The sequence below is a fragment of the Penicillium chermesinum genome (genome assembly GCF_028974085.1).
Source record: "Penicillium chermesinum strain IBT 19713 chromosome Unknown utg000005l:1.0-4115287.0:1.0-4118363.0, whole genome shotgun sequence".
Lineage (NCBI taxonomy): Eukaryota > Fungi > Ascomycota > Eurotiomycetes > Eurotiales > Aspergillaceae > Penicillium > Penicillium chermesinum.
The window spans coordinates 2758486-2783338 of record NW_026695315.1 but is presented as its reverse complement, the minus strand read 5'-3'; the positions used below and the strand labels follow the sequence as shown (position 1 = coordinate 2783338).

The following is a 24853-nucleotide window of genomic DNA, read 5'->3' as shown; positions in this document are numbered from 1 at the left end:
TCGTTAACTCTAAACAGCCACAGGATATATGCAATTGAATTATGGAAGATGATTATTGACCATCCTAGCGCATTCCAAACTCAAATGTAGGTACGATTGCCAGTGCAGCTTCCAGGAAATTATCTAATGAAAATGGCTGGAGATCGCCACAAAGTTCGATTGGCAAAAAGGCAGGCTCATCCGGTGAACCTTGCATTGCCATGAAACTCCATCCTCCAACAGATGTTTCGCCAATCTTTTCCAAGTCCTCCTTTGGGCTATGGTGAGACCGGATCCTGTCCCGTTTAGACATCCTTGCAGTTCTTATTTACCCGAGCCAGCGATCGCTGGAACCTGCACGAATCCAATTTTGAAGCCGTGGATCCAGCTAAGTCTACTCCGTGCAGAGATCTTCCCGTCCCATGGGTTGGAATAGCCTCCCGAATGTCCACAATTCGCTGTTCGAGATGCGGGATTTTGGTTAGACTTTAGAACTGAAATCACTCAGCCACGTTGCAGTCCCTGTCCCGTCGGTATCTACTGAGCCTCAGGGACTTGTGGCGTGCAAATCATTGCGATATTATGGCAACTATCGATTCATAGCTCACTTTGCGGGATCTGAGTCGCTCGTCGCCGAGTGGCGAACTGGTTTCAGTTGGGCTGTGGACTAATGTTCTCAAGGGGCTGACTGTTGACTTGGCCATTGAGGCAGCATGGTGACATTATCAGGTCATGCGTCACTCTCACCAATTCGCTGGGCCCTTGCTCCATCGCCCTCCGTCCTTCCGCGAATGTTTGGCTTGCATTATCACGCCGGCTATCCATGGGCCTCTGCATCGACATGGCTTCTCATCGGGGACGTCTTCCCGGTGTATGTGGTTTAGGACAGACCAATTGCCGTGGGCAAATCTTTGGGCCTGCTTGCGGAGAAACCAAGATCCTGCCGTGGATCCCAGCTCAACAGACAGGTTCCGTCGTTCGCTTGGTTGCCGTTCCCACGGCTGCATGGCCTGTGCAGACCCTAATTTAAGGAAAGGGCCTGTCCGCAGCGCTAACTGATAGCTTCCCACCTCTGGTCCGAACACGATTGTTCTACCATGGATGCTGAAAGCACTTTGAAAGCAGAATGTTCGGCCAAAACTGGCACAGATTGCCACAGGGAGTCCAGCAGATCCGGGTTGCCCCTTAGAGACACCGGGAGAAAGCCACGCTTCCATGCAAAGTCAAAACATCCTCCTCAGACAAGAGACAAAAGAATAAGAAAAAGCAAGAAGCTAACCCATGAAACCTTCCATCCAGTACCTTGTTCCCTACGGCGACGGCATAAAGCCAGTATCGGGTGAGAAATGCCGCCTCGCTGTCTCCCCACCGCTCCAAAATAGCAAGCAACGCCCCAGCCCCGTCTGTGTTTCAGTGGAGCGGGGATTCTGAGATGTCATAGGGAAGGTTTCACACCGCACTATGCCCAATCATGGCATTCTTCCGGGAGAAGGCCCAGCAGAAAACTTCTTGCGCGAAGATCCTATCCGCGGCAGGCAAAGGCCGACGCTTGTAGCGACTTCTACGAGACGCCTGCAAAGCTTCTTAGTGCGACAACGGAAGAATAGTGCCAGAAGGTGCCATTCCATATTGGGTGTTTGCTGGGATCTTCGTTGTCCTGGGTGGGGGTCTGGAACGTGCGGACGTCTCACTTCCATATCTCTGTGGAGGTTTCTCTAGACGCTATTTAGTTCTCGCTTCCTTCTCTAGAACTGTCTATGTATACGAATGAATAACACTTTTTCTGCTCAGATAATCGCAGCGGCCTCCCGAACTGGTCAGCTTACTTTTCCTGTCCGTTTTAGTGTGCGCCCGTGGCTCAGGGGTTCTGAGACAGATAATCGGACCTTTTTTTTAGAGCCCTGTACTAATGCTAGTTGATCGGAAGTACAGGTACTAGTTGATGGTGTAGGACTTGCTGCGGATATACACCGCGCATTATTTCGCAGTTTCAGGGCTCTCCACGCTCTACATGATATAGATCAAGTGTGTATAGTATGTCTGTCTGGTTATCAGAAGATGAGGTTCTAGCAGCTCGAGCCACGAGATCATCTTTTAGCACGCGGAGGGAAGCGATCGGCATGGATCCAGCATCCCGCGCAATATATATCCAAGCATGCGGAGGAATCCTAGCGGGCTGCCCCCATGAACGTTCTCTGCTCCAAGCTGCATATGAGTGTCCCCAATCTATCTGGATGCAGGGTATTGTCTACCCACACTCGGGATTCAATTCCAAGTTTTGCTAGGTTCCAAGTTGGCAGGCCGATCTCGATCAAAACTTGACCTCCCGCGCGATAGACCAGTCAGAAAAAACACAACCCACAAAATCTGCGTCACGCCCCGATCCCCTTCTGCTTGCCCACGCTTGAAACCTCCGCCCAAACTCGCCCGTTTCAAGCTGGATCAAAGGTCCTCTCCACCCCTTGGAGTCCCGCCATTTCGGCATAAGTCCTGTTTGAAGCGAACAGTGGAGTCGCTGGCACCAGCTTCTTCCTGTGCCGCAATCCCAACCGGATCCCAATCTACGCGATCTCGACATCGGGCATGCGAGACGGCTCATCGCAGGTAGATAGATTCGATGACGGAGAAATGACAAATCACGTTATGCACGATGCACGGTCAACGTGGAGCACATCCTGCGATGCGCTGACCGTTCCTCTGGGGTGGGGAGGGAGACGAGTCGGTGGATTTACTCCAATCAGCTTCCACCGTTCGCAAGGTTCTTAATAGGGGAAAGTGCCATCAAGCTCTATGATTGATCCATCAATGTTTTTCCGTGGGCTAAGGCATTCCTTTTCCACCCGAAGGCGCTCTTTGTCCGTTGATCCGGAAAAAAAAAAGAAGCTGCAATTGGAGGCAACTCTGCATCGGGTGCACCCGATTCTCCGATACTCAACGAGAACAGAGATCCACCCTTTCTGCCGGAAGCTATCATGCGGATGCGGGCCATGTGCAAGTTCCACTGAGTGGACAGCACTATACTATATTAATTGGAGGAGTTTCATTGGCTAATTGGGCTATCCTGTTTTAACCGAGTCCCCGAATGGCAGATCCGGCAACGGGGCCAGGAGCCACTCCATCCGTGGTGCAGATTATCCTAACTTGACGCCGACAGTATGGCTGAGCAGAATCAATTGCCAAGATCAGGGTCCAAGCTGGATCCAAACCAGTGGCTGCAACAACTGGAACAGGCAGCTCGGATCCTGCTGACGGTAAACTTGATAGGTTGATCCACTTCTCCAGGGGGAAAGAAAGGCAAATCAGAAGAGGGAAGGAGAAAAAAAAACCAGCCAAGAGCAAACCCGCAGCAGAGGATGGAAGACCAACGGCTCCCAAGAAAAACGTTCACGCCGGACTTAATTTGGACCAAACCTTCTTTCCCTCAAGCTTTCTCTCGTCTAAACGACCTCATTCCACATATTCCGCAATCCACATGTTCCTCAAATAGCTTCCTTTCGCTTAGCTACCAACCCAAAGTGCCCGCGGGCGCTCAGGGCGCAACCCTCGACATCAGTTCGGAACTTAGCCGAGACTGGGCGAATCAGCAAGCTCGTCAAGGCCCACCGCTTCAATCCCTTTTCTGTCTCGTTATTGGGTGAATGGGCTTCTGCCCCGACAGCTCTTGGCATCTCTCCTTAACCGGGCACTTTGCACTGCCCTACAAGTTTGTCTCACCTAGTGGACATCCACCAGGAGGAAAAGAAAAGAAAAGAAGGAAAAAGAAAGAAAAGAAGGAAAAGTGAATATCTATTCTTAGGAGAGCCACTCTGGCGGAAAAAAGCGGAATTCGAAACACGAGTTGCCAACCTCGAAATAGTAAGCTGATGGAACGATGGAATAGAAGAATCGTACCTAGTGCGTGTTGGGCTGTGATCGCCTACGATCGCCTGTAACGGTAGTAGTCGACGCTGCCGCTAGTCAGGCATAGCGGCAATTAGGACTTGCTTGACCGGGCCCTCTAAGGTTTAATTTAGACATTTTGGGTTTCCTGCGGAGTACGGAGTACATAGAAGAGACATTCACGTCACAGGTTGGGCTTATTTGGCCCCCTTTTGCAATTGACAGGGGGGGAAGGTTCAGCTCGCCCTGATCCCGGCTCCATGAGCTAGTGCGGTGATCTGCAGGACTCTACTCAAATGGAGGGAATGGAGAGCTTCGCAGGGCTGTAGGTTCGTCAACTGTCGTTTAGTGGTAGTGGCTGTGCAAGGAATGGTTCATTTCTTTTTGCGGAGTTTGCGGTCTTTGCTTCGCTGGTCCTCTCTTTGGGACAGTGATTCATCTTCTCGCGATGCTACTGTCACGTGTTGCTGGAGCTGCGTAGGAGGGGGTTTGGTTGTGTCTTCTTTCTGTCTCGAATTTCGTGGTCCGAATTTCGAATAATATGTCAGCGCTGTGTCATTCCTTGTAGGCTATCTGCAGGAGTGGCGCCACGGCGGCCCGTATACAATGGCACCACCTGGGCAGACGATGTCATGTACGGTCATCTTTCGTCAGTGATTGATGCCCTGGTGAATTGCAACCTTTAGTCGCTTTGGATCTACCCGGTTGAGGACTCTAAACACCCAGGCAGAAGTCTGGTAGGTACGAGAGCCGTTGCTACTTAGGAGGCCGAAAAGGAAGGCGTACAAGTACTGGGCGCAAATACTTCCGAAATGCCACTATGAACTGCAGATCGGGAATTCCAAATTCCATCGCATTGTCATCAATTTGCATCCAGGACCTTGCAGGCCTGAAACCTCCGCCGGAGGCTAAGTACATCTCAAGACCGTAAAATGACAAGAATGTAACTGACCGTTTCATGCAGACCCAACATGGGAGTCAACCTCACCCCAGCGCCGGCCCGGATACGGCGTTGTCAAGATCAGCGCTGCTTTCTGCCGAACGGCCATAGAAGACCGAGAAGAGCTTCGAAACGAGAAATTCCCTGGCTTCGTAATGCGGTGCTGAATTAGCCACATGGCAAAGGAAATCTCTGTCTGGTCGGGATTGGGGCTTCGAGCTGCCACGACCTGAGGTTAGTATGTTGGTCGGCCTCGGAGCTAGCCAGCTCCTTCAGAATCCCAGGCGATCATCGGGCATACCCGGGACTACGGCTGCAAAGCTTCATAGTGGACGTACGAGAGGGCAAGCCCAACGATCGTGACGAGGTTCACACGCTTTGAAGCAAGGTAGTATGCTCGGGACAGACTGTCGCGCTCGATAGTTTTCCCAATGCGCATGGCCACGCCGCGCGGAAGGTTCTTTTTGTCGGGTATGGGTGACCAGTCGGGTCAGGATGTTTGCTTCCCAGACTTCGCAAGCAGAGCGGTTAAGGGCTCTTGATGCGACGGTTAAGCTGCGGCAAGTCGTGCTCAAGGCCACCAACATCAGCCACAAGCTTGTCCATGTAAGTATCGATCATTTTGGTCGAGGCTTTGAGGAATGAGACCTGGTTGTCATCCTGTCAATGCACGTTCCCGATGTTTTTGGTCATTTGCGAAGGCCAGAAGTCACTTGCTGCGGCTTCTCCTGCTGCTTGTTTGGGGAAGCCATGCTCGCGAAAGGAATCGGCTTTTCGCAACGCGATCTAGTCCAACCAGTTCAGCCATCAAGGAACCAATCAAGAGGCTTACTTATATAATGCATGCTATATAGTAAGATATAAAAGACTGCAGGGCGTCTGGATAACATAGAGAGATCAGAAGGGGGTGTTTCGTCAACGTGAAGACAGGAGAGAGTACAAAATGATCTGAGAGAATGCAGTGACCGTGTTGCAATGCACGACTACGGAGGAAGGTGATCCGGTCAAACTAAATGAGTCAGTCCAGGTGAATATTCGGTATAGGAGATTTGAGGCTGCAATAAAGCTCATATACATCCGACTATCATTCTTGATTACAGCTTCGAGTTCGAGGCCTTTCCAAATTCAATGACCAGCTTTCCGAACTGCGTTGCGTTCTTCATATCCTCGAACAAGCCATCAATAGTTGCCAAGTCATCAATACTGGTCTGCACGCTTCTTGACACGACTGGGTGGATCTTCTTTGCCTTGATATAGTCTACCATCTCCTTGAACTCCAGGCGAGAGCCCATAGTGGAGCCACGCACATCAATGTTCTTCAGCACAGCCTGCATCAAGAAGGGCATTTTAGGCGAGACGGTCATTCCATAGACTGACAAGACACCTCCAGCCTATTTAAAAGTTAGCCAATTTCTGCATTTTGCACATCGCGAGGTGACCTACCTTGAGCAACTTCGCAGCTTTCTCCACGGAGTCACCACCAGCACCGTCGATAATAGCATCGAATGTCTTTTTTCCAGCAGGCAGCATGCCAAGCAACTTCTTTTCCCAACCCTGTTCCTTATAATTGGCACCGCCGATCGCGCCCAACTTGACGGCCTTTTGAATCTTCTCCTGGCTCGAGCTAGTCACAAAGACATGTGCGCCCCTGGCAACCGCAAACCTGAGCGCCATCAGGGCCACGCCACCTCCAATGCCAGTGACTAGCACAGCAGCACCATCTTTTGAGTTTCGCTCGCCAGCTTTCGTCACCAAGGCACGCCAAGCGGTCAATCCAGTCAAGGGCAAAGCCGCAGCCTCCGCATCCGAGAGGTGCTCCGGCGCCTCCTCTACCTCAGACTCCTCGATCGCGATATACTCTTGCAGAGTACCTTTGTCATAGACCTTCGTACCTCCCATAATACGGTATCCGGCCTCCTCCTCAGGCCCGTCAGGCGAGTCCTTCCAACCAACGCCTGGATTCAAAATAACACGCTTGCCCTGCCATTTCCCCGAGTCGGAAACCTCGGGTCCTGCGCCGACTACCACACCCACACCATCGGCGAGGAGTGGCACATCAAATGTCACGCCCGGGTAGAGGTGCTGGCGAAGGAACAGGTCGCGGTGGTTCAGCGAAGCCGCTGTGAGCTTCACGAGAAGCTCGCGACCTCTAGGGGTTGGCTGCGGGACAGTGCGTACAGTGAGGGGGTAGTAGACCTGGCCGGGCTTGCCGGGCTTGCCGTCAATAGGCTCAATATACACAGCTTTGGACATTATGGAGGGATGTGGTGGGACAATTGGAGGCTGGGCTCGTGGGATATGCGGGGGAAGCATGCGCTTATCGATAACCGACACTCAGAGGTGGCAAGTTTCAGCCGTGAGTCGCAGGTATTGAACACTTCTTACGTGTTTGTTATTTCCAAGAACTCTAACTATCAGGACGAATTGAGTATTTTTTTTTTCGAGGTCAAGATTGTGAGATCATTGCGGGGAAGTTAGGTTTGTAATTCTACTTCACAGTCTTGGGGTAGAAACCTCGGCCCACGGACAAAGGGGGACACTTACTAATGATGCGAGCTGCACTTTGTGCCAAGATCTCCGATTTGGAGGGAAGAACGCTCACATTGGGCCTGAAAGCTCCAGGGCTATCTTGTACTTGCTTATACACTACGGATATCAGTGGTGTGTTAATACCTGTGATCTTCGGAATTCTGGAAGTACCTCTGCCTCCTGGCAGGTCACACTAGTAGCGGGCCCCCGACGGAAATATACATCTGAACGACGGCTACTGTGGAAGCTGTACCAACCGTCCGATACACGGTTTGCTATTAAGGATTTCCCTTATCTAACATCTAGCTAGTCACTTGATGTATATAGTGCTAGCTGTCAGTGTTGACAGAATCTGTCGCTAGTTACCACCCTGGGTGGTTAGCACTGTCCGAACTTGGACGAGATGGGGTGGAGGGGTGGTCGGAGTTGGGTATTCTCCCTCTTCTCTCTCCTTCTATCTCTAGCTTTAGTATACTAAACCGAAACACCGTTGTTGCCGTATCCCAACAATGATTAGGTCTGCTATTAAAAATACTAAAGCTTATTCTTTTTTCTTTTCCGCTACGACGTACAGTCTCGGATTATTATTTCCCCGAATGATGAGTATCATGCATGCGCGTTAGAAAAGGGTCAAATGGAATTTCAGCTCCAAGGATCCTCTCTCTTTCAGATGACCTTTCGCGTTTAAACGCAAAAATTTACAGCTTTCTTGTCTGCCATTCTGTGTTGTGTGGTACCCCTCCTTGTCTTGGTTGGGAGAATATCGCAGTTTGTGAAGCGTGAGAATAGATGCACCATGGGAAGCCTCTTGACTACACGCCAGGCTGAGGAGTTGTAAGAATATACCATACTCTACGAGGAACTTGGTTGAAAACACACGTTGAATCGTTCTACAGGCACAAGTCTATTATAGCCTACCTGACCGCACAAGGCTTTCTTGAAACAGCTCTGTCGTTGCGGAAGGAAGGGGCACTTTCCGAGAAGGATTTCGATGTGACTGCCGTGAAGAAATACGAATCACTCCTAGAGAAAAAATGGACCAGCAATGTCCGGCTGCAGAAGAAGGCATGTGAAAGTCACTTGTTGAAAAGCAAGTGCCAAAATTGACTCCCTAATTCCATTCTCAGATACTGGAGCTTGAAACTCAAAATGCTAGGCTTATCTCTGAGTTCGATAATCTCACACCTACCTCCCTCTGTGTCCGCAACTCAGATCCCCACTCTTGGCTCCCGCAACACCCTCGCTATACACTGCGCTCCCACCGTGATACTATCAATTGCATTGCCTTCCACCCCCGATACTCCTCTCTTGCATCTGGATCGGATGACTGCACAGTCAAGGTATGGGATTGGGAACATGGAGAACTGGAGAAGACCCTCAAGGGTCATACAAGAGCGGTCCGTGGCCTTGATTACGGCTGTCCTACTGGTGCCCCCTTTCTGGCCTCCTGTAGTTCGGACTTGACAATCAAGCTGTGGGACCCCGCCGATGGGTACAGAAATATCAGAACTCTCCAAGGACATGATCATATTGTCAGCGTCGTTCGCTTTATACCAAATGGAAGTCTGCTTGCTAGTGCTAGCAAAGACACGGAGATAAGATTGTGGAATGTGACAAACGGCTTCTGCATAAAGACCGTGCGAGGCCACACCAGCTGGGTGCGGGATCTTTGTCCGTCTTTGGACGGTAAATACTTACTTTCCACGGGCGACGATATGACCGTGCGGCTGTGGGAGATATCGGCGAATGAGGAATGCAAATTCATTCTGACGGGCCATGACAATTTCAATGAGTGTTGCGCGATAGCCCCATTTTCTACTCATCAATACCTTGTGCCGCGCGCAGAGCTCAAGGAAACCCAAGCTATACCTCGCTTCGTAGCAAGTGGTTCTCGCGACAAAACTATCAAGATTTGGGACTCTCGTGGTGGGAGGTGTCTGATGGCTCTCGTTGGACATGATAATTGGGTTCGCGCTATCGCGTTCCATCCTGGGGGCAAATATCTTCTCTCTGTATCTGACGACAAGACACTACGTTGCTGGGACTTGAGTCAAGGCGGCAAATGTGTAAAAACGCTGCATGATGTCCATGAGAGTTTCATTACTTGTTTGAAATGGGCCCCTGAAATGTCCAACGCGAACCCGACCGATATGGCCCATGTTGTGAAGGGGGCACACGAAGCCAAATCGTCTAGAGCTAAGGAAGACGCACCCACTTCATCCATGAAAATCCAGTGCATCATCGCAACAGGCGGTGTTGATCAGACAATTCGGATATTTGCAGGCTAGGAAACATCATGTAGGGAGTTAATTACTTGGCTAAGTCAAAAGTTATAGCTGGTAAAAGCTCTCTTTGATAATGCTTAAGACATGCTCTACTCTGGTAGATGATAATAGAACAATGGGATGGATACCTTAGAACCTGTCCTTGATACCTAATAGTATAGTGCTGTCATATTATTTGTAGGATCGATTGATAGTAAATTTGGTGAATAAAACTGCAACCTGAGCCCGTTATACTTGCTTTCAACGGGTCAGCTCTGGCTCCTTCTGGTGAAAAGTCAGCATTTGAAGGCAAACTGTCAAATCCATTCGGACCAACTTTCTCGCTCGCATCTAGGAAATGAAGAGACACAAAGTATCATTTACGGATAATCAATGGAGTCTTGCGGAAGGAATCTTCACAGGAATAGCCAGGAGATAGTCGTCGAATTGATGACCGTCGTCTCCACACAAGACCTCAGCCATTTCAACATTAGGCTCATAAGCTGCCCCTGCATCCTCCTTACCGTCTAAGCAGTCCGGACAGCAGTCGCTATAGGAAGGAGGGCTGCGACTGTGAGTTTCAGTCTCGCGAAGGTTGTCAGGTCTGGTTGTGACTTTCGTCCGCGGAGTTTTGGACCGTGCAGTTTCGTTTGCTTTCCGGGTAGCTGGAGTCGGGATATGAAAGTCATAGCTTTTCTCGCGATAGCCCTCAGCGGAAGCTCTGGCACTAGGACTTGGAGCAGGCCTTGCCGTGTCCGGGTCAGCACGCACAGGCGCTTCCGGATGCCTATGGGCCGGGTGAAGCTCAAATTGAGCCCAAGGCTGGCATTTCAAGCACCCACACTCGTCGGCCTGATATTTTTGTGCGGTCTCTGGCTCGTGTCCTATGCAGTAGATGCAGCAGCATCTGCGGGGCGCAGCTGTAGCGCGGTCTCTGCTGCTAGGAGTCCAGGGCTGAGCCCGCTCTCTCTCGCCCTGAGGCCAAATGAGGGGCTCGGTTGGGATGGATTCTCGTGCCTCCGGTGCTGGTGCAGGCGCTGGCGTTGACATTCGGTCAGGTTTTTGAGCCGGTACTGTTGGGTACTCGTCATAGTACACTGGGATAGATTGGATTGGGCGGTTTCGATCGCTGCGAAGCAGAGATTTGGGCATGCGGTAGCCTAGCCAGTACCAACCATGGGGCATTTCGAGCTTCGGTACCATGTATGGAGCTTTGCAAGGCTGGATGGTTTCAGTTGCTGAGAAAGACTGCTATTCCAGAATAAGCTTAGTCGTCTCAAAATGACGAAGCTTCTTTTCACGATTCTGGCAATGAACAGGAAGTCTATTCTCAGTAGTAGAATAAGAATTGGAGAAAAGATACTTATACTACTATTGGTATTTCATTAGCGAAGTACTAGCAAACAAGGAGTTGGAAGACATCAAAGACCCAAGCGACTGCAATGTTGGCCATGTGCATCCTTTGTCAGTAAAGGCAAGCATATGCTCTCTATCCGGTATTGACTTGCTGGTGGAGTAACCCCGCGTTGAACTTGCTACGTCACTAGCAAGGCTGGTCAAACATAGCCATTCTGGACCGATGCAATCAACACAATGAGGTATTATTCCGAATCTGAATGGGAGAAACTGGGGGGATTCCAACGGCTTGGCAGCCAGGGTGGACTGGGATTTGGAGAAAACTTCAAAGAAGGGATGGCCCAGGATTTCCTGGGTATGCATGTAACATCTTCCTGAGTCTGTAGACTAGCAGTAATCGATGAGAGTCGTCGCATTGGCACGCAGCTGCGCAAGGGCCCAAGCGACATAAAAGCAGCACGACACGTCCAGAACTGGGCCAATATAACAACCTTAACCGTTTGGAGGCTCAGCGCCCAATTAAAACTGGCCGTGGTGACAGCAGCGTACACGTATTTACCTTTTATTCCACGCTCCAACGAGGCGTGGCCGCATTTAGACTTGAGCTCCAGGAATTCGGTCAAGACCAGATGATTTGCAGTATATAGCTTATAGAGGGAGAGTATTAAGGACCATTACCATTTCTACTCTTCTCCTATAGCCTCTCTCCATTATGCCATCATAACACAGATCAGCTGGGCACCCCGATCACGTGACTATGGTATTTTGCCAGTGTAAGTGACCGTACGCGAACAGCCGTGGCTGGGCAGAAACGTAATCAACAGGCTCAACCCGCCTACTCGCTACACAAGGGCGGACAGGATCAAAAGATATTGCCACGCGCCGCACCCACACGTTCATTTCCACAGAATCAATCTCTCGCGAGAACTTTCGTTGTACCTCAACGCCAGGCGCTCGCATCTTGCATACCTTCTTTCCACCTCTGTCGATTGACGAGCTTTTACTTCTCTCGCCACTTTGCGTTCCCCCCCTGTTCGCATCACCCTTCCCTACACAAAGTCCCGCGACTTCACCTAGTTTCGTTGCAAGATCCTTCAATCCATAACAGCTCAAAATGCCGACACCACTTCCTTCCAGTTTTGCCTCAGCTGCGGCTGGCCAGACTCAAGACCCAGCCCGAAGAGGAGATGGCGAATGGTATGTGTCCTGTTCTGCCCTTTTCCTGCTACATGGCCAAGGCCCGCGGTGAATTTGCATGGGATCTTCCGGACCCCTCGTGCTTTGTAAACTGCAACTCAATCTTGTCCAAAGTTTGCTCGACAACAGATGTTTCGAAGGAATTCGATCCATTATTTGTCGCATTTGACTTTTTCACTCCAAGATTGCAACCGTTAACCGTTGGGCTCTCATGTCCTCTATAGGTCTCGATCTCGAACGAACGGAGCCACCCAAACCTTCCGCCGTCCATCTGTTGCAACAAACTCCTCTCATATCCGAGACAGTAGTCAGCCGGCATCTGCTGCTACTCCGACCTCGAGTACTTACATGCCTTCTCAAATGAGTTCAAATATCCTCGCAAATGTGCTGCGGAACGGAGACGCCAGGTATTCTAAGGACCAGCTTCTAGAATTTTACAAGCTACAGCGAGAATCCGGTATCGTGGGCAAGAATGTAGAGGATTATTTTGTGGGTGATTGGGATCCCAATCTGGCATCAAACCCGGTCAACGGCGCGTGGGGAAAGCGGGATGACCACAAGACCTCTGCAGGACCTGAAGTGTGCTGGGATCATGGTGGTAACACTGAGCCACTTGGCTTGACGGATATGACAGAGGCTGAGAAGGAGGTGGGTCTTGCTACGGTGACGACACTCCAAATTTGGGAATGCTAATTTTTTTTTTTTTGTTTTTATCTTCAGCTCTTCGCTGCATCTGTCAACTCTCCGCTCAAACCGCCCCCCACGAACAACGCTAAGGAAAATACCGTGCCTACTCAAGGCGGCCGCAAAGGTTCTGTTTCATACACCCAAGGCCATATAAATAATTTCAACACCTCTTCTCCCACCGCAACTCGCCCAGGTGGCCGACGCCGAGAAACGGGCGACTCAAACGCCAACCCTATGTCTCCTACAGCAGCTAACTCCCGATTCTTCCGCGACGAGGCGAACACTTCGACTCCTCCACCTGCTCTCCTACGCCGGAAGACTGATTTTCGCGACTCGGGCGCAAAAACAGACGAAAGGACCAAGGAAGGTACAGATACGGCCTCTCCTTTCGGTTCTTTGAAACGAAGCTCGACCAATCCTTTGAATACCTCCGTCGGTGCCGTGGGGGGCCCAAGCTCACCATGGGGAGTAGCATCGGCTAGTGCTAGCATGTCTCCCATGGGTGCATTTGGCGCCTTCTCTCTTGGATCTGGGGGCGGCTCTACCCCGACTACAGAGAAGAAACCCGGTTATGGCAGTCTTCGTGGTGAAAGCCGTTTCAAGGGCCTTCTGTCGAAAGACAGTTCGGAGGATATCGCGGGATCTGCGAAGGACAAAAACTTGAGTAACCTCGAACGCCTTGTTGAAGATGGCCCGGACAACCGCGCTCAGTCTCCCTGGGCTGATACTCTGAAGACGCGCATGGGCCGGAGTGAGACCAATCCGTTTGACGAGCCTCGCAGCGGGAGCGCTGCTCTCGGTGGGTCACAAGATGTCGAGGCTCCCTCTCAAGCCGATGCTGGATTCGCTGCGTTTGGCATGACCTCGAGCATTCCTGGATTCCGGGAATTGATGCAGAGTCAGGAGAGTTCGCGGAACGCTACCCCGAGTCTGCTCCAGGGGCATGAGCCTACCAGTCCGACAAATACGAACCCATACCAAAGCCCACATGCCGACCGTGACCAGACCGCGGAGGCTGAAGACGAGGATACTGATGGTTCGGATATCCAGCCCCCCTCAACACCCTGGCCTGAGCGGATTACGTGACCCCTCGAATCCTTTTGGCTCTATGAGACGGGTTGGATCTGGAGTCGACCTGACGGGCGTTGACCGCAGCCAGAACTCCAGTGTGAACGCTAATCGTACTTTCTCTGGGCTTGGCAACCTAAGTGGTCTTTCCTCCCTTGGTGGACCTTCGGGATGGCCCGGCAGTGGTACCATTGGGACTCCAACCCGTGAACGTCCTGCCTTTGCCGGTGGGTTCGGTGATTCTATCTTTGGTTCTATGGGCGGGGAACTGCAATCCCCTAGCTTGTCAACCCTTGGAGGCGCTGGGGGTCTTTTCAGCCCACATGCTGGTATCAGCGGCACCGCCAGTATTGGCCGATCGAGCAAGCTGGGCGCGCTATTTTCCCCAGCTCTACATGATGACCAAGGCCGACCCGACTCGGTTGGCTTGGAGGATCCGGCCCGCCAATTTGACTTGCAAGACAAAGTTGCGCAAGCTGGCAAGTCTGGTTCTCACTCTGCATCGGAAACCCCTCTTTCGGCCATGGGTTCTATTCCAGTTGGTTTGTCTCATGACATTGCACCGGGAGCTCAAACACCCGGCGGCGGCGTTCCCTCTGCGCAACAGCGGACTATGGTTATGCCTGATCGTATGCGATGGATCTACCGTGACCCGCAGGGTAATATTCAAGGTCCATGGACTGGCCTTGAAATGCATGACTGGTTTAAGGCCGGGTTCTTCAGCCCTGACCTTCAAATCAAGAAACTCGAAGATGATGAATTTGAGCCTCTAGCTCAGCTAGTTCGCCGCATTGGAAACTCACGTGAACCCTTCCTTGTTCCTCAGATCGGAATCCCCCACGGCCCAGAGCCTACGACTGCCCAATGGACTGGCAATACTGCGGGTTCTGCCCAGCCCCCATTTCCTGGCAGCTTCCCCAGCTTCGGTACTACGTTGACAGCGGAACAGCAGAATGCCCTTGAACGGCGCAAGCAGGAAGAGCAATATCTCATGGCGCGCCAAAAGGAACACCTGGCCCAGCAGCAGGCTATCATGAAATCAATCCACCCGGGTGCTCCCTCCTCTATGCAACCTCAGCTTCAACATCAATCGAGTGCCCATAGCCTCCATAGTCAGCCTAGCTTTGGAAGCATCGCGTCTCCCGGTGCCTACCAGCCCTCCCCGATCCAAGCTCCCATGCAGCAGCAGTCGCAGCCTGGGTTCTTTGACTCTGCCACGCAATTGCGACAGGGTGGATTGTCTAATGTTGGGCCTGGCATCCTTAGTTCCGAGCTTGGCGGCAGCCAAGACCAGCTCCCGGCCTTGCTGGATCGTTTGAATGTGGGTGTCGGTCGCCAGGATCCATTCGCTTTTGGCACGGGCTCTTCATTTGCAGCCCGCCAGCCAGATGCCATGGCTCATTCCCAGCAGGTTGCGAGCATGCTGTCAGACCGACAGGCTTTGCGGGAAGAGCAGGAGCAGTTTGACAAGGCGAATGCCAATGATCCATTTGATCAGGAAGCGCGCGAAGAGCGATTGCGCCAATTTCATGCCCTGCGAGCGCAAGAAGGAGAGTTAGGCCTGCGTACTGTTGATGGCCTTCCCAGCCACCCGGCTTCTGGGTCCGCTCAGCAGTACGACGAGGAGACTGAGAAGAAGGAAACCGCGAACGAGCAAGAGCCGGCTGAGTTAACTTTGTCACAGCAGGTGCAAAAAGCCGCAAGTGCCCAGCGTCAGCAGCAAGAGCAAAAACAGCACAGTCAGGCCGCTCCTGAATCTGTCTGGGGAACCAAACCCGACCACGGCATGCCTCAGCCCTTCCCCCCTCCCCCGTCTGCGTCGCCATTGCCTGCTCCGGCTGCCCAGCGAAACCGCCAAAACGTGGCGGAGTCTTTGGCTGCTGGCTCCCGATCTCAGACTCAAACTCCTGTCGATGCCGCCCCACCTCCGTGGCCCCATGGGCCAAGGATACCAACGAGGTGCCCAAGGGCCCTTCGCTGAAGGAAATCCAGGAGGCTGAAGCTCGCAATGCCGCCCAGCGCGAGGAAGTCGCCGCAGCCGCTCGCCGAGCTCAGCTTCTTGCGGAGCAGGAGCGCCTTAGCCAAGCCCAGGCTCAGGCTGTTCCTGGCTTACCCTCCTCGTCGACCTGGGCTAGCAGCGGATCTCCCGCTACTCCCACATCTACTGCTGGCTCGGTCTGGTCCAACAAGGCTCAACCTACCCCTGCAGCAAGCACTGCCAAGAAGACTCTCGCCCAAATCCAGAAGGAGGAGGAAGCTCGCAAGCAGCGTCTAGCTGTTGCAGCTGCTTCTGCCGCTCAAACTGCCACTCCCAGCCCTCCCGCATCCGTTGGCAAGCGATACGCAGACCTTGCAAGCAAGGCCCCTGCTTCTGCATCCACAACGCCTGTTGCTCCTGCTGCAACTGGTGCTTGGACGACGGTGGGTGCCGGTGGCAAGGCTAAGGCTCCCCCAGCTGCCCCTCTCGGCCCTCGGTCTGCCAGTGGGTCTATTCCTTCTCCCGCTCTTTCCAAGTCTCGTCCTGCTACCGGTCCCCGCACAGTGACTCTTGGGAACACACCCACCGCTAATCCCAATCGTGCTGTTGAGGAATTCACTAAGTGGGCTAAGCTGGCTCTCGGCAAGGGTCTGAACAGTAACATCAATGTTGACGATTTTGTCCAGCAGCTACTTCTTCTCCCTGCCGAAGCAGAGATCATCTCGGACTCTGTCTACGCCAACTCTCAAACCCTCGACGGACGTCGCTTCGCGGACGAATTCATCCGACGCCGCAAGTTGTCTGACAAGGGCATTGTCGAGCCTGTCTCGCCGAGCGCTTTTGGTTCTGAGCAGGGTAGCGGTGGCGGCTGGAGCGAGGTCGCGAAGAAGGGCTCCGCTGCTAGCGCTAGTGCTGCTGCTGCTACTGCTACCCAGCGTGAAGAGGAGGCCAGCAATGCCGCTTTCAAAGTTGTCGCTCCCCGTAAGAAGGGCAAGCGGTAATCGTATGCATGTACCATCTTCCTCAAGCTACTGTCCTTGTTGATGTTATGTTACGCTTTGATTTTGTTTTGCGTATTTTCTGAGTGGCAGAGACATTCGTGCGGCATATTTCGTGGAATAGTCGTCATTCAAGCCAGCGTGTCATGCGGTTATCTTTGTTAATTTCGCCGCTCATCTGCTTTACCTGTATAATTAGGGGTTTAGCCGCATCGAAATGTATCAGCGTCCGAGATGAAAGATTGTGTCTTGTAGAATTGTCCATCTTGGCTTCAAAGTTGCCATGAAGGTAATCCGGGTCCAAGCCATTGTAGATGTAGGGATACCCTTCCTATTAGTACTAGCACAGTATTTATTCATACTAGAATGGGTAGCCCTGGAGTTAGAACTCGAACTTGACAGACATGAGTTGCCCATGGCTTGCATACTACGATGCGGAGTTCAACCGACTCTTTTGTACTGGTCAACTGTTGCTACTAGTCTTCCTCTCGGACGGCCACATCTTAAAAATCTATACCTGATACATCAGAAATGTTCTGTCAAAAATATTCAGAAGGCGTGAATTGTAACAATTCTGTGATGGACCTATAAGCTACCTATATCAGTCCGTCTAGCGGCCTCGATCCTTCAACAGCAAAATCAGAGCACCCACGGCCTGAGAACGGCCGTTTGAAAGACCACCCTAAGAATGGCGGAGATAGAATGTAACTAGATCAATTTTTGAAAAAAAAATAAATAAAAAAGATAAAGATAAAGATAAAAAGATAGGTGGGAAGCTCATAGACACCACTTTACCACTTAAGGTGCCCAGTCAAAGGTCTACCCCGTCGAGGCTGCGGCCATTTGCAACCTGGCTACCAGTTGCGAGGATATTATGCACAGAGACCGAGAGCGGTGAATTCTCATTTGACAATATTCTAGGAGGCGGCGCCCTGCCCCAGAAGAAGACAGCTCTGTCGAGCCGAGCCTATTTAGTTCGACCCTTTCCCAAGGGGTCGCGTGACTCGAACGGGCTTGAACCACTGAGCCACGGGCCTGAGCTGTTAGAAAGGGTGCTGTTACTTATTATTTTATACTCTGCTTTTTTTGCTGGTTCGAGTCCCCTTTGGCGGTTTTGTGATAGTCTGTGTTTTTTCGGACTTCACGTAAGTCGGAACGAGCTCAACCCGAGCTTGATAGTCCCTGAATTTGAGATCTTTCCCCCCTATTCTCATTATTTAACAGGCAAGTTATGATGAGCGCCAAGGTTGACACACGTAATCATGATGTGGCCAGAATGTTGAGGGAGCTGCAGAATAATATAGTTTTCGTTCTGCTGGTCAAGAGATCGCAGGGTCAATTCTGGGTGTGCAGTATTAAATCGAATTCAATGGCTGCGAATTAAAACATGCGCCTGCCTGCATCTAATCTTCGATCCACTTGATTAGCCATTCCTTCATGATGGCGGACGAAGTGCCTCGCTCTTTCCCGGCATAGATCTTGTGCCCATCACATTAGGCAGTACAAGCTTGGATCAATCTGTAGATTTCTGTGCTTGCACCTGACTTGCAAGTCTGTCATAGGAAATCCAACAGCTTAATTGCCGGGTTAGCCTTCAGCATGCCCTCCAAGCCCACGCTCTCAACTGAATCGTTTCTGCTCACCTTTCCCATATCCCCTCGGACACGATCGACACATTCAGACGAAGAGATGGCGAAGATGGCGACCAGCTTATTATCCGAGCTGGCTTCGATGGCCTCGATTCAAGTCGGTAGCAGCAAATGCCAGGGTCGAGTACGAGGGCTGTAGGGACGGAAAACCTCAACTGATACTCTCGCAGACTCAAATGACGAGCACAAAGCTAGTTCGAGGGGTATTCAGAAACGAGAACCACAGGGACCAGATCGACTTGGTTCAGTCGCTGGCCGATAGAATCGGGTATTGCGCCGAGGTGCATGGAACTATTACATGAGGGAAGGAAATCATTCGGCTGGGGTCCAGAGACGAGTCTTCTTGATCGCGCCAGAAAACGGGCTTGCTAGGAGATAATGAAGAAGATATCCCCAGGACATCGGTACTTCCACTGAAGATGATACGGTATTTAGTAGGGTTATGCTGTGTTCTCTGAGGCCTGCCTATCTGGTCCACCTTGCCTTTGAGAAGCTTGAGGTCAACTATGAGAAGAGAACGCCATTTCATGGAATCATCATGCGGAGGGATGACATGGCTCTTCTGTGGGGTTTGCGCGCTTACCTAGTCAGCGCTCTTCTCACACTGCTGTATGTCGGATGTGCAGCTGTTGATTTCATCAACCACAGAATTTCGCCTTGGATGTTGGACTGAGTGCAATTCAACCTGGGAACTCGCACTAGAAATTCGAGCTTTCTGTTTCAATGGAGGGGCTATCGAAAATTAGGTACTGATATCGTCAAAGGTAGTAGTACTCTCACTTACATTGCCAGCGCTTTATTACCACAAAGGCTTTGAACTTTGCCTCAAGGTCCGCACCATCTCTTAAGGGATTGTCTCTTCGAAGGTGACGACCTAGTCATTCATTGTTGAAACCCGATCTTCTGCACAATTGGCTTTCCATGGCAGACGCTCATGGAGAAGCATCTCCCTAGTCCTCTGTTCAATGGTTCGAAGCGACATCTAGCTCCTTACGCTAGCTAGTTTCGAGGCGTCTATCCCTCTACCGTTAGCATTTTCACGGCTCTGCATCTACCCACTCATCAATGTTGTACATCATTATGTACCTACTACATATTAATAATTTCATGCTACCACTGTATCAGTACCATTCACCTACCACTGATGAATATATTCATATCATAATACTCCTATCTTTGACGAGCTCGATGTTGTGAATTATTGTAACATACTAGCGATTGGCTGAACCAAGGGCTCCAACAATGTACCCTGAGATCATCAGCTGCTTCGTGCATAGAAACTTGTTCCAAGCTTAATTTGCGTATAAAGAAAACCTTTGCATGAGCCAATGATGACGTGTTCCTGAAGTCTGGGCTTTCCTGCTATGCGGTTACCGTCGGCTATTGCCAAGCGGTGGGAAAAGCGATTAGAACTGCCCGAAATGTGACTCGAAATATTCGTACATGCATGAACAATCCTGATTGGATACCTAGGTAGGCCCCGGCTGGCTTACATGCAACACATCCACGTATTCTGACAGGATTCTGCATTCCCTTCGAGTCTTAGCGGCGCGCCCTTCAGGGAGGTGGATCGCGGGTCGTGTGCGATTCATTCTTATAATTGGCCAGAACACGGGGAGGCGTGGGAAGTCTCCGAATTGATAACACACCGAGGACATTACCCCCCCTCACTAACCTCGACCTTCATCAACTCTGACTCACCCTGAGAACTATAAGTAACGGCTACATGAAATTGGGCAATTCCTGGTTTATTTGTCCCTTCATACAGTTTCATTCGATTAGTCTTGCAAGATGACCATCGCTAGTGAGCCTACTCCCTTTGGGAAACCGATGCTGAAGTACTGGGCATTCGACCCATCATACAAAAACCTCAACAATGGTAACCTCCGCAGCAGAATGTAGTCAGAGCTTGCCTTCTGACCGTATCTTCTAGGTTCATTTGGTGCACACCCTTTGCCAGTTCGCGATGTCCATAGAGCTTTCTTGGACCTTGCAGACAAACGCCCCGATACATACATCAGGAAGCTTCACGCCGATTACCTAGAGCAAGCACGCATTGAAGTTGCCGAAGTGATCAACGCTCCCAAAGACGAGTGCGTGTTTGTCAAGAACGCCACCACTGGGGTATATACTGTTCTATACAACCTGAAGTTCCAGGCTGATGAAACCGCCATTTTATTCGACGGTGTGTATGGCGCCGTAGAGAAGGGTGCAGTTTCACTCCAAGAGCACGGCACCCTCAAATACCGAAAAGTGAAATTCACCTACCCCATTGGAGAGGACGAACTCGAAAAACGCTTTCGCGAAGTAGTGCGCAAGGCCCGCGAAGAAGGCCTCAAAGTGAAAGCGGCGGTATTTGACATTATTGTGAGCAACCCAGGACTCCGGTTCCCGTTTGAGCGATTCATTCGAGTCTGTCGTGAGGAGGGGATCTTGAGTGTAATTGATGGAGCCCACGGCATCGGGCATATCAAGTTGGACATGAGCATATTGCAACCCGACTTTTTCGTCTCCAATTGCCATAAGTATGCCCGAACTCTCTCAACTCCCCTCCCCCCCCCATTTCCAGCAAAGCTAATGAGATCCAGATGGCTTTACACACCTCGGAGCTGTGCCGTTCTCTATGTGCCAAAGCGTAATCAGCATCATTTGCGGTCAACGGTCCCAACTTCTTGGGGGTTTATTGCCGGTGATGCCTCGCCAGCAACTGGTGCCTCGGTCCTGAAAGACCCGTCAAGTCCGCAAAAGACACCGTTCGAAGAACTCTTTGAGTTCGTCGCGACCACCGATGACTCTCCCTATGTCTGCGTTCCTGCAGCCCTGAAGTTCCGGCGTGAGGTGTGTGGCGGCGAAGACGCGATTATAGCATATAACGAGAAACTCGCCAACGAGGCCGGTGATGCCGTCGCCAAGATCTTAGCGACAGAAGTTCTTCAAGAGCCTGACTTGAAGCCTGGAGAGGTCAGCAATATGCGTCGATGTGCCATGTCTACCGTGCGCCTGCCTATCGCTGTGGCCGACGGAACGGATCCCGTTCCAGGAGCCATGGCTACGATCTCGGTGGACGAAGCGTCTCGTGCTTTTGCGTTCATACAGCGTACGCTCATGCAAGAGTACGATACTTTTGTTCCGACGTTCCAGCATGGTCCGTGGCTATGGACGCGCTTGAGTGCGCAGACTTGGCTGGAGAAAAGTGACTTTGAGTGGCTGGGAGGCGTTCTGCATGAGCTGTGTGGGCGGATTGCTCGTAAAGAGTACTAATTCATCTGCGGGCTGTCACAAATTCAGTCTGTATACGGAGTAGAGTTTTATCTAATATTTTGATATGATGCTTGCAATCGGATTCATCCAGTCACCCGCATACTCCAAGAGAAAACACATTCTTAACCACGGTCGCCCTCATTAGGTATTAACATGCCTTCTTCATGAGGTAGGGCTAGAACGATGTCATTCTGAAAAATAAGAAAGCAAAGACAAACTTGCATTCTAAGAGTCAACTTTATTGGGGCTTCTCCCGTATCACGCAATCAGTGGCGCGGGCAACTTTAAAATCACATCATATTAGCACGAACCCCCCATAGTTCTGGATGCGGGGATCTCGGTGCCCTTATATACAGGCGCTGTCCCCAAGGTACCTTGACGAACTCCACTTTTATTCTAATCCATCCAATTCAGACATGTCTGTCGCCAAAGAGGTCGAAGCCGCCAACTCCAGATATGCCGCCTCCTTCACCAAAGGAGACCTACCACTCCCCCCGGCACGGTACATACCCTTCCTCTACATATGCATAGATGTTTCTCATTCTAGTGGGATATTCTAATACTCTTTATTGTCTTTAGGAAAGTCGCTATAATAGCTTGTATGGATGCGCGTCTAGGTATGTGCCTCGCAGAACCCCCAGCTTGGCAATAGACGACTGACCTTTACCTAGATACGGCTCGTGCTCTTGGCCTTGAGGAGGGTGACGCCCATGTTATTCGAAATGCCGGAGGGCGTGCCACTGATGCGCTCAGAAGCATTGTCATCTCTCAGCAGCTCCTTGGGACTCGAGAGATCATTATCGTACACCATGTGAGACAGCGTCCGAATCAGAAGGACCGGTTGAGAGGCCCCTGGCTAATTGTGGCACATTTAGACGGACTGTGGCATGCTTACCTTCACGGACGATGCTATTCGTACGAAGGTGCGGACAGATCTACATCAAAATGTCGACCACATCGCATTCTTGCCCTTTGGGGATGTGAAACAGAGTGTCCTGGATGATGTCAAGTTTCTGGCAGATAGCCCTCTCGTCTTAGACGTTCCGATCACCGGGTATATCTATGAGGTTGAAACGGGCAAAATCGTGAAAGTGGAGTAGAACGGGTCATCTGCTATCCGGATAATTTGAGGCTTGAGAATGACACGGTAGCGCCAAGGACTCAATAGTTATCTGAACTGGGTTTTCCTTTGTAAGATCGCGTATCCCCGCGATCTGTCCGTGAGGCATATGCCACGTTCTACCTGATGGGCGCATTCCGGGGATTTATGGACTTTCGGGAGTAACTCAGACCGATTACGCCTTCCAGTGGATTCATGGATCATGTAGAAGGCAAATAATCCATCTGGAGACATGGTCTGTGATGTGACCAAGATAACGAACAATATCAGACAGGATCAAGCCTAGACAGCCTTTTTGGCTACGGATATCGAATATACTTCATCTCAATCACCATTGTGGAATCTAGTGTGGCTATTTACGAGGACAGGTATCACGTTCACTTGTAGAAGCTAAGCTAGAAGCTCTCTCACTCCCATCCTCTCCAGCCTGCTCAATAATCAAAGATATTCGAATGAGCGTATCTTTCGTAAAGTCTGAAATTCCCGGAGCTCCAAGGTTGGGCGGGGCTGGATTATGACTTTCATATCAGAAAGGATCGAGGCAAACGACCCAATGGCGGGGGCGGCTGCGACGCCGGAGCCGCTGCACCTGCGCTTACATCCTTCCCAGACATCCGCTTGAACCTCTAACCATTAGTCATGCCCACTCCATATCGGAGAGCGTGTGGTCATTGTATCAAATCGAAAAGGCGATGTGACCTAGCCGTGCCGCGATGCCACCGCTGCCAAGTCCGATCTCTAGATTGTCAGTACCAACATGCCAACACGTCACACGCGTCCCGTGAAGGATACGTAAACCCCAGCTCGCTCTCCGTGGGTAATGTGTCCAGCCAGCCAGCACACGGCTCCTTGGTGAATCCAGAATCTTCGGGTGAGACTCTTCACATGGCTGTTGATCTTTCGACCGACTTCCCTGTGCCCTTACCCGAACCTACTCTTGAGTGGTGGAATACCACCCCAAGTATCGAATTACCAGCCCCGAATGAGCAACAAGTGGAACTTGAATCCCATAGCACCTATTACGAGAGAAAACTATTGGGTCGAAAGTACCAACAAAGAATCTATTACGCGACACAGCGACTGAAACTCTTTCCTTCCACATTCGCTACATCTGGCCGGACTATCTTCATTCACCCAAGTCTGTATGATGCTCATCTCCCTGAGGTCCTTGGGGACACGATGGCACTGTGTGCTCTTTATGCCACCAAGTCCGACGCGAATCAAGAAATGGTCTACCGCATTATTGGCCAGCGCGCTCATCGCCTAGTCGATGAGTTTGACTGGTTGGCCACCCCACTTGAATATCTAGCCTCGATCCAGGCTCTTGGTTTGATCCAAATCATTCGTCTGTTTGACGGCGACATTAGGCAGCGGGCGGACGGCGAGCGGGCACAGCCTACTTTTATGAATGGCATTCGGGGTTTGCAACATAAGATGCAGGGGATCGAGGATGGCTGGCGGACTGAGCTGATATCTCAACCCGAAGACGCTGATGCATGGGGAAGCTGGTTATACGCTGAAAGTGTCAGACGCACTGTTATATTCGGGCATATACTCGACACGCTCTATTACTTTCTGAGGGATGGATGGCATAACTCGCATGAGGAGTTCTTTCTCTTATCATTCTTTGGACAAAGGTCGTTATGGGCGGCTTCTTCGAAGTTCCACTGGGGGACGACTTTGGAAGAGACAAATGCCTGCCCGCTGCGATTCTATTCTTGGGATAGGAGCATAGCGGCTGTGAGGCCTGAAGACCTGGACGAGTTGGGCATTCTTATGACGGCGTTAATGAAGGGGGTTGACCATTGTCGGGATTGGATAGGGCCGGACATGCTGGAGCAGTTTGGCCTGCAACCTTGATCTTTCACCTCTACTTGGGCTGGCCCTCTAAACTCCACGCTTCAAACCAAAGCCTCCGCCCACCCTTCCATTTCCGGTAAGGCTTCCA

At 51.2% G+C, this 24853-nt stretch overlaps 8 protein-coding genes across 8 annotated transcripts; 5 read left to right on the top strand and 3 right to left on the bottom strand.

The window, feature by feature from the left end:
• Positions 1-4508: 4508 nt before the first annotated feature.
• On the bottom strand, positions 4509-4976 carry N7468_007206 (uncharacterized protein; the record flags this gene model as incomplete). The annotated part of the gene is made up of 2 exons (XM_058476502.1): positions 4509-4676; positions 4830-4976. 2 exons carry the CDS (start codon positions 4974-4976, stop codon positions 4509-4511), a joined length of 315 nt encoding a protein of 104 aa, XP_058329392.1.
• A 916-nt stretch (positions 4977-5892) lies between these two features.
• Positions 5893-7051, bottom strand: N7468_007205 (uncharacterized protein; the record flags this gene model as incomplete). Its single annotated transcript, XM_058476501.1, has 2 exons — positions 5893-6189; positions 6242-7051. 2 exons carry the CDS (start codon positions 7049-7051, stop codon positions 5893-5895), a joined length of 1107 nt encoding a protein of 368 aa, XP_058329391.1.
• A 1072-nt stretch (positions 7052-8123) lies between these two features.
• On the top strand, positions 8124-9615 carry N7468_007204 (WD40 repeat domain-containing protein; the record flags this gene model as incomplete). Its single annotated transcript, XM_058476500.1, has 3 exons — positions 8124-8161; positions 8224-8392; positions 8455-9615. 3 exons carry the CDS (start codon positions 8124-8126, stop codon positions 9613-9615), a joined length of 1368 nt encoding a protein of 455 aa, XP_058329390.1.
• A 366-nt stretch (positions 9616-9981) lies between these two features.
• N7468_007203 (uncharacterized protein) lies at positions 9982-10776 on the bottom strand (the record flags this gene model as incomplete). Its single annotated transcript, XM_058476499.1, has 1 exon — positions 9982-10776. The coding sequence occupies one exon, from the start codon at positions 10774-10776 to the stop codon at positions 9982-9984; it is 795 nt and encodes a 264-aa protein (XP_058329389.1).
• A 1285-nt stretch (positions 10777-12061) lies between these two features.
• N7468_007202 (GYF domain-containing protein) lies at positions 12062-16878 on the top strand (the record flags this gene model as incomplete). Its single annotated transcript, XM_058476498.1, has 5 exons — positions 12062-12144; positions 12369-12792; positions 12865-13867; positions 13962-15808; positions 15868-16878. The coding sequence occupies 5 exons, from the start codon at positions 12062-12064 to the stop codon at positions 16876-16878; spliced, it is 4368 nt and encodes a 1455-aa protein (XP_058329388.1).
• A 3437-nt stretch (positions 16879-20315) lies between these two features.
• N7468_007201 (putative aminotransferase family protein (LolT)) lies at positions 20316-21785 on the top strand (the record flags this gene model as incomplete). Its single annotated transcript, XM_058476497.1, has 3 exons — positions 20316-20403; positions 20458-21049; positions 21113-21785. 3 exons carry the CDS (start codon positions 20316-20318, stop codon positions 21783-21785), a joined length of 1353 nt encoding a protein of 450 aa, XP_058329387.1.
• Positions 21786-22201: 416 nt separating this feature from the next.
• N7468_007200 (beta-class carbonic anhydrase) lies at positions 22202-22885 on the top strand (the record flags this gene model as incomplete). Its single annotated transcript, XM_058476496.1, has 4 exons — positions 22202-22287; positions 22365-22402; positions 22457-22596; positions 22661-22885. The coding sequence occupies 4 exons, from the start codon at positions 22202-22204 to the stop codon at positions 22883-22885; spliced, it is 489 nt and encodes a 162-aa protein (XP_058329386.1).
• A 659-nt stretch (positions 22886-23544) lies between these two features.
• On the top strand, positions 23545-24765 carry N7468_007199 (Zn(II)2Cys6 transcription factor domain-containing protein; the record flags this gene model as incomplete). The annotated part of the gene is made up of 1 exon (XM_058476495.1): positions 23545-24765. The coding sequence occupies one exon, from the start codon at positions 23545-23547 to the stop codon at positions 24763-24765; it is 1221 nt and encodes a 406-aa protein (XP_058329385.1).
• Positions 24766-24853: the final 88 nt, after the last annotated feature.